Source organism: Balearica regulorum, chromosome 21 (assembly GCF_011004875.1).
Source record: "Balearica regulorum gibbericeps isolate bBalReg1 chromosome 21, bBalReg1.pri, whole genome shotgun sequence".
In the NCBI taxonomy this organism is placed as follows: domain Eukaryota; kingdom Metazoa; phylum Chordata; class Aves; order Gruiformes; family Gruidae; genus Balearica; species Balearica regulorum.
In genome coordinates, this window is record NC_046204.1 from 7,445,002 (window position 1) to 7,459,457 (window position 14,456).

The following is a 14,456-nucleotide window of genomic DNA, read 5'->3' on the forward strand; positions in this document are numbered from 1 at the left end:
GCAGCCAATTTAAATCTCTGTGCATTAAAATAAACCCAGTATTAATGCACGTGCAAAGCTGGGCTTGTGTTTCCTACAGTGCTAGTTTACCTGCAAGACTCAAGGGGAGATTTTTCTAAATGCATTTGTCTGCCCTGATGTGTTTTATCATGGTCAATCTCCCTTCTGCATAGTGGAAAGGGCTTCTCAAGCAGTCTCTTGGGCTTGGTTTACTTCATTTAATCAGAGAGGCTCTCAGGCCCGATCCCTGTTTGGGGTTCAGAAGTATGCGGATAAGCTTTCAAGCCAGATGAGAATGCAGCTGCTGGACTTTGTGAGGCCTAAAGGGCTAGAAAACACGATTAAATTTCACAGCAACGAGAAAAAATGGAGAAAAAATCAAGAGTGTAAAGCATTCCGGGGGGAAAAAAACCCTCCATCAGGCTTCCAAGCTGCTCAACCATCAGATCAGAAGCTGGGGTTACAAGGGTTTGAGGTGCTGCAGTTCAAACTGTTCCCACATCTTGTGAACCAAAACAAAACTCTCTGCCCCAAATACAGCAGAACCTTAGCTGATAATGGCTAGGAAGGACCTAGTCCTGGGCAGTCCTTCACTTCACGCTGTTATTTACATCTATGTACAGTGAAAACAAGAAAAGCCTCATTTTCTTTGGAAGAGCTGGTCTAAATTAAACCCCCTGAAATGTATACAGTGCTGATGTCAGGCCCTTGGCACTAACGGCGTCTTTTTACAGACCTGCTCTTACTGCACTACTGGCTGAAGCAGCATAACCTCTTAGCACCTTCCAAAAGCGTGACAGAAATAGGTCAGCTTACATCCGATCTGCATTGATCAACAAAGTCCATGCAGGTCAGAATCGCTGTGTCCATTTTTGGCACCAAAAGTCGCTAGCAAAATCTAGGACAGAGTTAAGGAGAGAGAAATGAATGAACATTAAGGGCTGTAGCACTTTACAACTCTTTTATACAGTTCAATCCATGGCACAGTTTCTAGGAGCAGTGAGCATCATGAATGAATAAATAACCTTCTGTTTGCCCTGGTCATGCAAAGAGGATGGTCCCATCTTTTTCTCATGTGTGGATGTATGCGTGATTCATGCTCATTAGGGATATGGAACTTTGCTCTTCCTCTCATATCATTTAGAATAGAATAAATTTGCTTCCACTTTCACAGTTAAGGACACAAAAACTGTCCAAATATTTCTGTTAGCTGAACATAAGGAGATAAATAAACCTTCTCTCTTCACAGAAAAAGGCCTACTCACAGCTGGAAGAGCTTCCACTCAAAAAAAAAAAAAAAAAATGCTGAGAATAACATATAAAATTCAAATACCTGAAAGGAAGACACAACCAAGCAGCTATGAATGCAGGAATCAAGACGGGAAGAGAAACTAAACTGCAAGAAAGTAAAAGCCACTCCAGTGATTTCTGACACTTTCCCGACATCGCAAAGGGTGGGAAAGTTCCTTTTTTATAACCAAGAGCCAGATGCTGGCAAATCCACTCAGGATTAGAAGTTCAGAAGAAACATGTGGAGTGAGATGCTCTAGTACAGGACACATTTCTCCAGCAATATCCCCACAAGTACTCAGCTCCCCTGTGGTGGTTTGTCAGTTGGCTTCGCTAACATATGATCAAACCACAACTTTGAAGAAATCTGTGTTGTCTTATGTCACACCACGTGAGGTTATTGTCGTCCGTGCACAAACACATATTTGCATTCACTGTTCAGAATTAAAATTCACACACGTGTGTACGACTCCTCCCGTCTTGCTTCTTCACATCCAGTTAAGGGCGTGTATTCCTTTATTTTTTAAGGGAGATAAAAGGACACTCTGGATCCTTTTACAACCAGGAAGAGTTGACTGAAAAGGCCTCTGCAGGGGCCATTTCAAGGTGTCTTGCACACTTGGGTCTACAATGTGCACGGGCTTGGGAAGAAAGGAAAGTTGATTTTCATGACAGTGAGCTATCACCAGAGAAAGAAAGTCAGTTCTTAATTATGCGATGGGCTCCTTCTGTGACTTCATGAAAACTATTGCTTTTCTGATCTGAAGTCAGTGGAAACATTGCTGCATTCAACAAATTTTGGTCCTCATACAACCCACGCACCAGATCACCACCTCTAAATTGAGGATAAAACCCACATTTTCTTCCATTTTAGTTTATTTCAACAATCAGCCATCTGAGATAGAGGCTCTCTTTAACTGCCATACCCAGCGCAGCAAGATCTCTGTCTTGGCTGGAGCATCATAGCAAAACAAATAATAAACGATAATAATAGTAAATACACATGCACCAAATGAGATTCACAACTACACGCTTAAACGTAGTGCTTCCTAACAGAGCCTGGCTGGAGAAACCAGCCGCAAATACACTGAAACCTTCCACAAAGAAATTGATAGGATTTATCTTCCCGTGCAGAGGAACGGACATTTCATGGCCCAAACAGGTTGATTCTGCCCCTTATTTATAACCCACAGAAAAAGAGAAGATACATTCCAGCTAATGACGTTAGCAACTCTTTCCCTTCCCCCGCCTTAAAGGTGGCTCAGGCCTTTATGCTTATAAATCATTTTATTGGTAGTTGAAATATAGAGGCTAGAGAATCTAACTGTAATGCGAGGCGCACTTCAAAGGAGACCTGCTTTCATTTCACAACAGTTAAGGTTTTATCAGCCACTAAAGATTCCCCCTGCCAGAGGATCCTGTTACACCATGTTAAGCCTGAGGTGAAGGCTATGGCTGCTAAAACCAGACTGGTGGGAAGATGATGAGGAAGAGGAGGAAGTTTTGAAGCTGCTGGTCTGCTTATGGAGACGTTCTAGAGGCTGCTGGGGCTGGATCGCACGACTGGAGTTTTACGCTGGGACAAATGTAGCCAGCACTTGGGGAAAAAGGCTATGTGAAGAACCCAACAGCAAAAAAACCCCACAGCATGTCAGAAACCTGCTTTTTTTCTTGAAAAGACAAGTTCTTTGCGATCATTTGTCTGTGCACAGCAAAAAGATCCTGTGCTGTGTAAATGTGCTGCTTTCCAAGGGTATGGAAGTATAATATAGGTCACTAAAGACAACAGTCTGTACCTGCTAAAGAAATTTGGGGCTTTTGTCCCTGTGAATTGTCTTCCAAAGAATGTATTAAGTAGACAGAAGATGTGCTACAGAAACTGCTCAGCTCTGCTGAGGGGAAGCAGATAGCTACAGAAATGCCCTCATGGAAAATAACTTGAAAGAAGATATCCAAGTAGGTTCTTCATGTTCTAGTCATGCTCAGGGTCCAGATAAGTCTCTCACTGTGCCACATGCACACTGCTCAGTAAGCAGGTACGCTGCTACATGGATACTGAACACTACATGTTCATCACAGAATATCACTCCATCTGTTACCTTCACCATCCCCTTCACAGACAGGAGACGGAGGCACAGCGAGACTAAGAAACCTCTCCAATTCATCACTGTCTGCCTCACAGAACCAGCTGATTTCAGAAGAGCCCATCCTCCCAGCCAGATTGGGTTTGGGGCAAAGGTTAGCACTGGTTCTTATTTAACCTGAACGCCCGCACCCAACCCTGCCAACGGCCGCCCCGAGATGTCCCAGCCACTTGTTCTCAACCAGCAGAGAAGGGCTACAGAGACAGCTGCCTGCCAGCATGGGGCTGGACTGAATTATCCCCGCAGCCGCTGAGATATGGGTCAGCTCCCACAATTTGTCAGACAAGGAGAGGAAAGGAAGGTCAAAAAGAGTCTCCTGTGGGAAAGAAAGCCTGTTGTGTTCCTGCTCAGCCTAATCAGGACTTGATGTTGGAGAAAGATAGATGGGATAAATGAGCTCATAAATGGAAACAGGGATGGAAAAGCCAAGTTGTACCTTTGCTCTCCAGTGGAATAGAAGAGATGCAACATGTGTTCGCTTTCGCAGGCCCAAGAGGTTGCAGAAACCAGGTGGAATAGAATCATATGGACATTTATGGCCCAAGCACACCAAAAAAATTCCACCAAAGTCAGATGAGGTCCCTCCCCAGGTTGCATAGAGGCGACTCTGCCAGATCAGGTTCTCCTTTCAACCAGGGCAAATCCCTGCAGTGCCTTGTCCACACTAGTCATAAACGCTGCAAATCCTGGGCTTCCCAGGATTCTTCTAATGCAGAAGGCTTTTAGACAGGAGCTCTAGCAGCAACAGTGATGAGAGTCCGAGGTAGTTATTGCTCCATCCCAACACCTTATTTCAGATGGTGCTGAGAGTCGGCCCTCCCAGACTGGAAAGGGCCGAGATGTTACAGTGAGTGGGGATCCTGTAAGTCCCTACAACAATTTAGTGATGATTACGCTTCCTCTGCCAGGTGCTGAGGAGTGCAAAAAACAGACGTCAGAGACGTACAAGCATCATTGAGGCTATTGAGGTAGTTCTGTAAAGAACAAGAGGAAAAAAAAAATCCCATGAGAGCGCACAAATTTTAAGCACGTAGATTTTTATCTGCGCACGTAGGGGTACGGCTGTATATCATGAGACTGGTTCAGTGCCTAAAACGCTGAGCCTCTGCCACTTGTGGGTGATATCGTTAAGATAAATATTAAACAAGGTTAGTGGAGCAGAACAAACGTCTCTTCACAAATGAGATTATCCAATGAATTTAGCCTATATTTCTCCTGGCACATCCAAGTTCCTGAAGGTGTTAGCTATTTATAACAATCTACTGAAGAATTTTAACAGTTTGTGGTATGTGGATTTTTTTGCAAACCACTTTTTCTTTTTTTTTTTTAAACCAACCATTGTTAGAAGTGAAATATTTGATTGTGACATTGATCACTTTACTCTTGCAATATACTTTCTAATCTTTGAGCGGCTGTCTAAGAATTAATCATGTCACAAACACTTCCTCAACCAAAAGGCCATCTCTACCTTTAAATGATCATCACAGGATGAACACTTCATAACTGCTAATGGATTTCATACTCCAGACAGGGAAACAGGAGGCAAGAGAAATGGGATAGATCTGTCCACTTTCACACTGAGACATCCTAAACCCAGGTATAAACTCATGGCTTCACAGCTCCAAGCCCAGCCCTGCCCTGCCCAGTGATGCGGCTTTACCACTTACTGTAATAGATGTTAATATTTTTTAATTATTTATAAATACTATGATCATTGAATGAAATAGCTATTGCATACGGAATGATTGTTTGCAAATGTTGTGTTTTCCAGCTCTATATTTTACAAACTAAGCTCCTCAGTGATTATTTCAGTTGTCAGAGAAAATTCTGGTAAAATAAAATTTAAAATAAAACCTCTGATTTACATATCTGTTTATCTCTTTATAAACCCCGTGTCCAAGGATGAATGGGACTTGTGGAAGCTGAAAGACATTAGGATGAGTTCACTGCTGTCAGAAAGCAGCTGCAAGGTAGAGTGGTTTATGAAGTGCTTTCTCTCTACTTGAACACTTGCTTCTTAGACGGCCAAGTCTTAATGGTGTTAGAGTTGCATTTAAACATTTTGGAACAGGCTTTGATGTTCACACCTGACGGAGGTGAATGAGATGTTGGGGAGTTGATTTCCTGCTGCTATTGTTTGGCTAGAGATACGCTGGACTTTAAGAGCAAACCAGCAGCACATCGATTGCCACTATCAGGATTTTCTTTGGAAAAGAAAAAGCTATGAGCTTTTAAAAATAGCTTAAACACGATGCGAAGCAGCTCAAAGATTAAAATACCCTGGCAAACCCTTCTCCCAATTACTAGAAACATTTTCAATTGTTGACCAAACAGAAACTACGTTGAACAAACAGAAACTATTTAATATTTCCCAGTAAACAGAAAGCCTCCTTAGCTGGGGAGATTGAGATCAGACGAGAGCCACGCATGCTGGCTGCTGGAAGCAAAGGCACGCTTCCTCACCAGCACACACTGGGTGATGTCTCTGCTAGAATCAGAGACTCAGCATAGAGCATACGAGCAAAGCGTATGAGAAACATTTTGGTCCACACCCTCGTTGGACTGGAAATTTTGTGATAAAGGTTCTTCTCATAAAACCTCTGGGAGGCCCTATTTGTTTTTAATACAATGGGACAGACACTCTGCTGCTATAAATCAGTGCAACTTCACTGACTTCCATTTAGACCAGCTGAGTGCGCAGTGTTATACACAACCGCTTCACCCAAGGAACTGGGATCTTGTTCATTGCTTTGGCCTCTGGGCCCTCTTTCCTTTGTAAGAAAATCAAATCATTACCACATTGTTTAGGGGATCCTTTTTGCAGCTTGCAACCACGAGGCTGGCAGTTCTGCTCCTTGGTCCAAAGCAGGCCAAGAAAAGCAGAATACAACAAACAATCAAACCCATCAGTTCTAGGTTTTGCATCTCAACACAAAAATCCTCAATTTTATCTAAAAATCATGTTTTACTGAACTGAATGGATTCCTCCATTTGCAGAAGCCAGCAAGTTCAAAGGAGCACTTTCTGTCATAAATTTGTCCATTTGTTTCATACAGATTCCCTGCCCCACACATACAAAACAAGCTGGTCTTGTCAAATTATGCTGCAAGTCCTGAAGTTTATATTCATTCCAGTTGATTTCAACCAATGCTTTGCCAGAAGGACTATAGGATTAGGCTTATCATTTTCATCTTCAGTAAAGTATAATATACTTAAGGAAATAGCGCTGACTCTCTCCAGCAAGATGCCCTTAGGCTTACATGGCTGGGACTGCGTCCCCTGTCAGTGGGACATTTCTATTTCCAAGGGGGTTAGTTACTGTAATTCTACTACGAATACAAAAAGTGCTGATGCTTTTCTAAGCAAACCCTCAGATACGGACATAGGACGTGCTTGCAATTTTAAAAGATCATCTCTGGCTTTGGCAAAGTTCGGGCGGAAAACGACTTGCCGCTGCAGTTTGGATACCTGGAAATTGAGTTTACAGTTTGTTTATTTTTTTATGTGACTAGTAAATAGACTGAGGGCTTATTTGGAGCGTATTAGCTGAGACAAGTACGCAACGGGTTTCTTTTTTTCTTTAATCCAATTCCATTTCGGTTTCTAATTCAGGCTGAAGAGATGTGAAGGAACAGCAGCGATGCCGTGAGACATCAAGCACCAATTCACAAAGCAAAGAGAAAGTAATGTTACAAGACTGCAACCGACCTCTCTCTCTCATTAGCAACATCCTTCTGCAGCAAGATCTCCATGAGACATGAGGGGGAAGCATCTGGACCCTCCTCACCATCTCGGCTCCATTCAGCGCTCGCTGGCTTTACCTTGCGGAGCTGCTTTTTGAAAGCTGGCTGGAACAGCGCGCTACCCTCGCCCCGACCTCTCCCGGGAGCTGGATGCCGCTTGGCATCGCACCGCTGGTCTCTCGACGTGCCTGGGCACACGCACCGGCAGCACCACTGCGGTTCTCACGGACCAGCTGCCACGGTGCCAGGGGCTGTTCTCGCTGTGGGCTGTCTATCTGGCCGCTCCGGTGTGCGAGAGCGTGGCTGGCCCCGTGCCGTGGAAAACAAAGCGTGCCAAGCCAGCCTCTGCCAACGCGAGCCCCAACTGCCGGCTCCTCTGCACAGTCTCTCAGTGCCCCGGCTGCTGCCAAAAACACAGGGCAGCTGTTGTGTCATAACCTCATCGCAGCCCTCTTCACAAGAAATGTAAACTAGTCGGACCCTCAGGAAGAAAGAAAACATTCTCAGCTGACCTTTAAGGGAGGGGGATTGCCTCAGAAGAGCCAGTTTGGACACATCTCAAAGAGTTTGGGAAGCAAAACACCGGGCAAACAGCATTAGGCTCCAGCAGCTTTGCATGACTCCAGTTAATGCCCAGAGCTGGGGGAGGCCTGCTTACCGCCATACCGTCCCTCCGTATAATACCTTCAGCTTCACAAAGCACCATCTCAGGGAACAGGATAGACCTTTGACCACAGTGACAGCTGGTGAAAGAGCACTGGGGTCCCCACTAGCCCACAACAGAGATATTTGAGGAGTTCCTGAGAAATCCATGTATTTTCTGGAAACTAGACTTCAGAGTACTGCTGGTAAATGATGGTTTTCTGCTTCTTTACATGGAAAACAGAATTGCTTTGTGAAAAATTTCAAGCAAAATTGAATTTCTCTTCTGGTGCTCCATTTGGCAAGTCTGAGCTGCTGCAGCATGATCTAGAATATGGCTGTTTGTTTACTACAGTTTGAAACTGTGTCATAAAATACGTATTATGTGAGTAGCCTAGAAATGCACCAAGACTTCAGAGACAGAATTGCTCTGAGCCTTTTTATTAAATGAAACATCCATTTTCTCTCAGGCAGAAATCACAATGGTATCCATCATAAAAATGATCAATAAAGCACTGGGTTGCGACTCCTGCTGTCTAGTTTAATTTTGTTATTGAAATAACGGTTTCTCAGTGCATGGAATTTCCTGGGGATTAATAACAGACATCAGCATCACAACGCACCCACCTCTTCGCGCTTCTTATTTATTTCTAGAAAGCACCCACTGCCCAAACCATAGGAACTGGGATTAATGTACTTGCTAGTGGTATGCGTGCTTATACCCAGCTGCCTGTGGTATGACCATCTGAATCACTCACAGGTGATGCTGAGAAGCAAAAGCTGCCATCTATTTTTTGGGAACAATTTTGGTAGATTTCTGGGAAAGCTTTATGAGATAATAGTTTGGAGCCTGCCACATCTTGGTCAGCACAAGGAAAAATGGAGGTGAGCTGCTTGTGTGGGAACCTATGCACTGAGGTCTATTTGTGAAAAAAACATTTTCAGTGCACAAATTCCTAAGTGACTTGGGACTACGGTGCTGACCTGAGGACAATTTGGGCATACGCATTGCTTTGTTTTACCTTACATTCCTTTCTGTTACCTTACATTCCTTTCTGTTTGTATTGTTCAAGTAAAAAAAAAAGAAATAAGCACTGAGGTTTGTTGGTAACTAGCCTTAAAAATGCAACACATTTGGGCAAACAGATCCACGAATGAGATCATCTAAGGAGAAGGATTAGTTTCAACTCCCTAGACCCATTACTGATGTACCTGGTGTCTCTTTGGACATTAGCATTGCTCTGAGAAGTCGCTTGTGCACCTGGACAAGAATTTCCTGACAAAACTATTTTCCTATTGAAATAACACCGTACTGACAAAGCTAAACTGTTTATGAGAAAAGGGTTGTTTTGAAAAATGTCCCTTCTCTAGAAATGCCAGAGAGAAAAGTTTCAAAATTATCACAGAATCCCATTTAGGCTTTTCTTTCCATATAAAAACTTTGACATCATCAGTTAGATAATTGCAAAAACTGGTGTAAAAACCTAAAACACCTTCAAGATCAAAATCAAAGCTTCCATTAAATTAGCTAAGTGAATTGCTTAGCTCTTAGACTTAATTTTTAAATCCATGAATGCTTGGCATTCAACAGCTTGTTTTCTGAAGGGGTGGAAATGGGAGCTTGCAGATGGTCAAGAATTTGTTCAGTACTGGACAATCAGTGTGGACACATGAGGCAAGACATTGCCTTGCACAAAAACAAGTCAGTGGGAATTTCCACTGGTGGCCTCTCTGGGCACGAGTTTGGCACTGTAATTCTGATCCTTCTGGAAATCCGTGGCAGTCTCATCCCTGGCTATGCTCAATTTGGGATTAACCTTTTAAAGGCTCAGTACCTTTGGGTATGTTGAAGTCTGAATGCGGGAATCCTGCATCTCAACCACACAGACACCGCAGTGACCTTGCAAAAATATTGCTCACCCTCCCATGATCTTCCTAGCAGATGAGAAACCGGAGCTTGGAACTGCTCCCCACACCACCCCCTCTTGTTGTCCAGCTTGAGAATTTTATTAGCTGTCAACGTGTCAAACTTCCACTTAGCTGGACAGCTGCACAACCAGCCAGACTCTGAGGCCTGCCAATAAAGTTTAACAGAGCTATCAGCTTTTCACGTGGAAGAGATTATGGTACATGAATACTCAGGTACCAGAAAGAACGAACGAGGCTTAGGTAAATTCACCTTTCACATGGTAAAGCAAAGAGGTGAGAAGGAGAAAGAAGCAGAAAGAGAGACAGGCCAACTTATTTTTGTTCAGTGCTTGCACAGCGATTAGCAAAATGGGATTCTCATGCAGGGATGTTGTGTATATGCAACACAGTAAGAAAGCCCGATAGCAACACCTGAGCTGCGATTCAGAGACTTGGTGTGATCCAGCTGCGCAGCAGACAAGCAGCGCTGAGATCCAGAGATTGATGAAGCAACGAGCAGATGCTGAGGAGCAGCAAAGGTTGCTCTCGAGTCTCTTTTGTGGCTATGGGTCACGAAATACTTTTCATACATCTGTCTGCCATTTTACATGTTAACACGATAAGCTTTTGGGGACAAGACAGATGAGTGGATGTTGGCATGGCCCTGAACACCCAGAAACCCTGATCTCGGCTGTTATTACAGCCATTTTTAATCCAAAGCATGTCTCTTGGCCTTAAAAACTCTGAGACGGGAATAAAACTCTTAAGGTGGTAGAAGATTCCCTGCTGGATGGGTACATGTGTGGATGTGTGTGGCTTTTTTTTTTTTTCCACAAGAACTTGATTGACTAATGTTTGTAGGTCCCGAGAGCCAGTAAAAGATCTGCTCTGATATCCAGAAAATTTTACAAGGGGCGGCAGGCTTAAAAGTGGTGGGAAGAAGCTGACTCTGCCAGGATGTCGGAATGAGAAAGCCATCAGGAATGTGCCTCGGAGAACAGCTGCTACTAGAGCCCTGGCAGGAACCTCCACGCAAGCTGCCTGGGAGCAAGTAGGGGGATTCGGAGATCACAGCTTGAGACGAGGGAAAGGTTCTCTTTATTTATTTATTTAGCTTTCCCTTTCTGTTTTTTGCCTCCCTCCTTTCTCCCAAGCCTTGTCACAGTGAGGTCAGAGCAGCTTGGAAAAGAGAGAACCTGCCTCTGGTTTTAGCACTCCCTGGCACTTCAGGGCTTTTCCCTTCCTCCCCAGCATGCCCACATCACGGCTCATGCAATGCAGGTTTTTCTCACCCCATAAAAAGGTGTTACCTAAACTCTGTTCTCCCCTAAACTCCTTTTTTTTTTTTTCCATCTGTTTGCCAGAGAATCATCTCTTTTTATTTCCTCCTCAACATCTTATGTCCATCTACAACAAGCAAGACCAATTAGAAACAGAATATGCAAAACAAAAATGGGGGAATTTATGCTTTCTAACTTTTGGTAGCTTCATCACCTAAATTAGCCACTTTCCCAGGCTCCATCTGTCTATGAATCTACATGGCTAGCAAATTAACGCTATTACTGTTGAACACTCTGGCACGGTCTTTTGGCTAAGATCAAAACTAAATGAGTTTAAAGTTTGCTAGATTTCCTTTTTGTGGTCTCCATAGCCAAATCTCGAGGGATGACGGATTGAAGAAAATCTCAAGAGAAAGCTGGAGGAGGTGGTGAGAGGGCATCTGCTGCAGTGCTGTGACTGGCTTAGCACTTCTTTGGGAAAGAGGGCTAATGGGAAAAGTCCTTAACCAGCGAATGTCCCAGGTGTGGGGGAAATATCCATTCCCAGACAGCTGGGGCAAAACAGCAAAAGCTTTTGGCAGTTTTGGCTTCTCAAGCATGTACATCAAGCTCATTATCCTGAGAACCGCAGAACAAAAAAGTCTGTTTTGTTTCGGAGGAGCTAGTTAATTGACTGTTTCCTTGTCACAAGCCTGGAGTACTCTTTCCCTCCTCTCTCAGTGCCGGCAATTCAACTCTCGGCTGCGTGCAGAGACCCCTGTGCTTAGCCTGAAACCTAATCACACTGGCCGCACGGAGGACGGACTGCTGGGGTCTCCATTTCACTTCTTTAACCTAGCACAATCCCCGATCCCTCCCCCTTTCCTTCCCTTTCCCCAAGGGACTCTATTATACCCCCCGATCTGTTCACACTCCTTATCCCTCTGCGTGTTTGCACACACTGCTGACCCAGCCTTTATCTGGAAGACATAAGGGTCTCTGTGTGGAGTTCCCACAAGGGCTATTAATCGTGTAGATGTCAGAATCCCCCAGCTCCAAACCCTCCCTTCCTGCTCCTCCCCTCTTCTTCCCTCCCCCCGCCCTTTTTGTACTCTCTGGAGATCGAGGGAAAAAAAGTTTTATGAAAATTCACACACAGAACTTGCAAACTTTGCAAAATATGATCTGCTCCCCTGGGCAAGGTTGGTAAATGGTGTGATTTCTCCTAAAACACCAAATACAAACATGCACACACACTGCTTCCCTCCTAGACAAACGGAGGAATTTCCTCCACCAGAAAACAGAGAGCTAAATGCCTTGCCAAGTTAGGGAAAGTTTGGCTCCTGGTCCCAACCTGGATGGAAACCCTCCAGCTGGTACCTCTGCAACGGGCCAAATCCAAAAGGCATATCTGCAAATCCATGGGAACGTGGGAATCTGCAGAACTGGCTTTAAGTCTCAGATCCTTCTGAATGTGGCCCCAAAGAGGAGGCACATCCACATTACCACCTCTCAACACCCTCAGCCCCAGCCCTGCCATCTCCTTCCCCAAGGTAAACAAGAAGCTGAGTCACCAGGCTGACTCGCGCTGGCTCTAGTCCTTACCTGAACTCGGGCCTCGGTGAGCTTGGTTCTCTGAGCTAGCTCCTCTCGTGTGTAGATGTCTGGGTAGTGGGTTCTCTCAAAGGCCTTCTCCAGCTCCTCCAGCTGCTCAGCGGTGAAAGTGGTTCGACTGCGGCGTTGCTTGCGCTTCAAAGGCAGGTCTGGTTCGGATTCGACATCGGAGCCTTCGTCCAGCCTGTTACCTGGGGTGGGAAAAAAGTGGGAGATGAGGCTTGTGTGGTTAAAAACCAGAGGGAGAAAGGCTGGATGGAAGAGGTAAGCAGCCCAGTGAAGTAATTTCGGTTCTACTGTGATGGTGTCCATCAAAACAAATACTCTGTCCACGTACAATACATCTACCAGTTTTACGCTATTTCTGTAGTTTCCTACTATTATTTTTTCCACATTGTAAAAAAATAACCTATTAAAATCAGAACTCTTTGCAGGAAAGGGATGGTTCAAAGTCCACTATTCAAACTGTTACAGTGAAAGAACTTACAGTTGTTGACTTATTTCAAGAAATTGCCAGGGTTTATTAGAAATGACTGTGAGTTGCACATTTTACACTGAAAAGATGTAGAAGCTGAAATGAGCACCTAAAAAATTCAATACATGATGCTTTGACTAGTGCAGCCTAATTTCCTCTTGCATTTTGTCAGGTATCAGTGTTTGAGAGTTCAATTTTTTTAAACCACCTCAGGAAGAAAAAAAAAAAAGAAATATTAGGAATTTTTAGAGCTGGAAAAAAAACCTTTCCAACTCCACATCACCTGTAGGTTGGGCTGCCCGCAGGATATGGTTCCTCTTAACTTCCCAAGTTTCAGCAGGAGTTTTGCACAAAGCCAGACTTCTACAGCATTAGGATGCCATGAAAGTCCTAATTGATCACTTCCTCCACCTCACTTGCCCTGGACCTCTGCCTTTCCTTTCTCCCTGCCTTGAGCCCTGGACCACATCTATTGCCTCCTGAGGCCTGTACCAAACCCAAGTAAGTATAGCTGGGATAAGTAAGCCCAGTTTTTTTTTTTTTTTTTTTTTTTTTTTTTTTTGCCTGGAGGTAGAGCAGAAAGCATCACATTGATATTCACCAAGTCTACAGTCAGACCCAGTGGGTTTTAGAGGGGACAGACCGAGAACAGCATTGCCTGTGAGTCTCATGTTTGCCAGAGGCCTCTCATGGAGCAAAGCTTGGGTTTCAAAGATGTGCGATGTGCGGGTTCCCTGTGGTGCAGATGTTGACGTATGGAGGATCTCAGCCAGGCCCAAACTTTATGTCTGCCTTTGCGACATTGAAAAATGTGCCACTGGTTCATGGCAGCAGAGAAGGAAGAATATGATATATGAAACCTTTCAGCTAGGTGAGAGATCTGGCCTCTGTCACCTTTTCCTTCTCTCTCATGAAAACAGAAGACTCCTTAAATATGTGCTCATTTTTCTTCCCTAGCAGGTTTGACTGCTATCTTTCAGAATAACTGCACAGCAGGCTGAGAGCCAGAATCTGCTTAAACAGTGCTTGCAGAGAAATGTTTTTTCTTTTGGCTAAACCTTTGCTAATTTAGGATTAGACGCAGGACTTACATATGCTCATCTTGACGATAAAGTTCCCTAAAGTTACTAATACTGTTTTTCAGTCCTCTCTTTTTGTTCAGCTCCTATACTATCATCATCCAAAAATCTGCCTTTTTCTTTTCAGAGCTGGGAATGGCAGCTGTGACTTCCCCAACAGCTGCTCGAGAACGGCAGCAGTTTGAGGAGTACGAGGCCAATATCTCATCGGAGCTCACTTGTTTATACTGAGATCACCACAAAATGCCATTGCACTCAGCTTGCTGCAATACAAAAATGCTTTTATGTCTTGGGGCTTCACG

At 44.2% G+C, this 14,456-nt stretch overlaps 1 protein-coding gene across 4 annotated transcripts in view; it reads right to left on the reverse strand.

Moving 5' to 3' along the window:
- PAX7 (paired box 7) overlaps positions 1–14,456 on the reverse strand; it is a 105,945-nt gene that overhangs the window by 42,805 nt on the left and 48,684 nt on the right. For all 4 annotated transcript variants that reach the window (XM_075773141.1, XM_075773143.1, XM_075773139.1 and 1 more), the window contains exon 6: positions 12,592–12,791. In XM_075773141.1, coding sequence (XP_075629256.1) covers positions 12,592–12,791 — 200 coding nt within the window. The remainder of the gene's footprint in view (positions 1–12,591; positions 12,792–14,456) is intronic.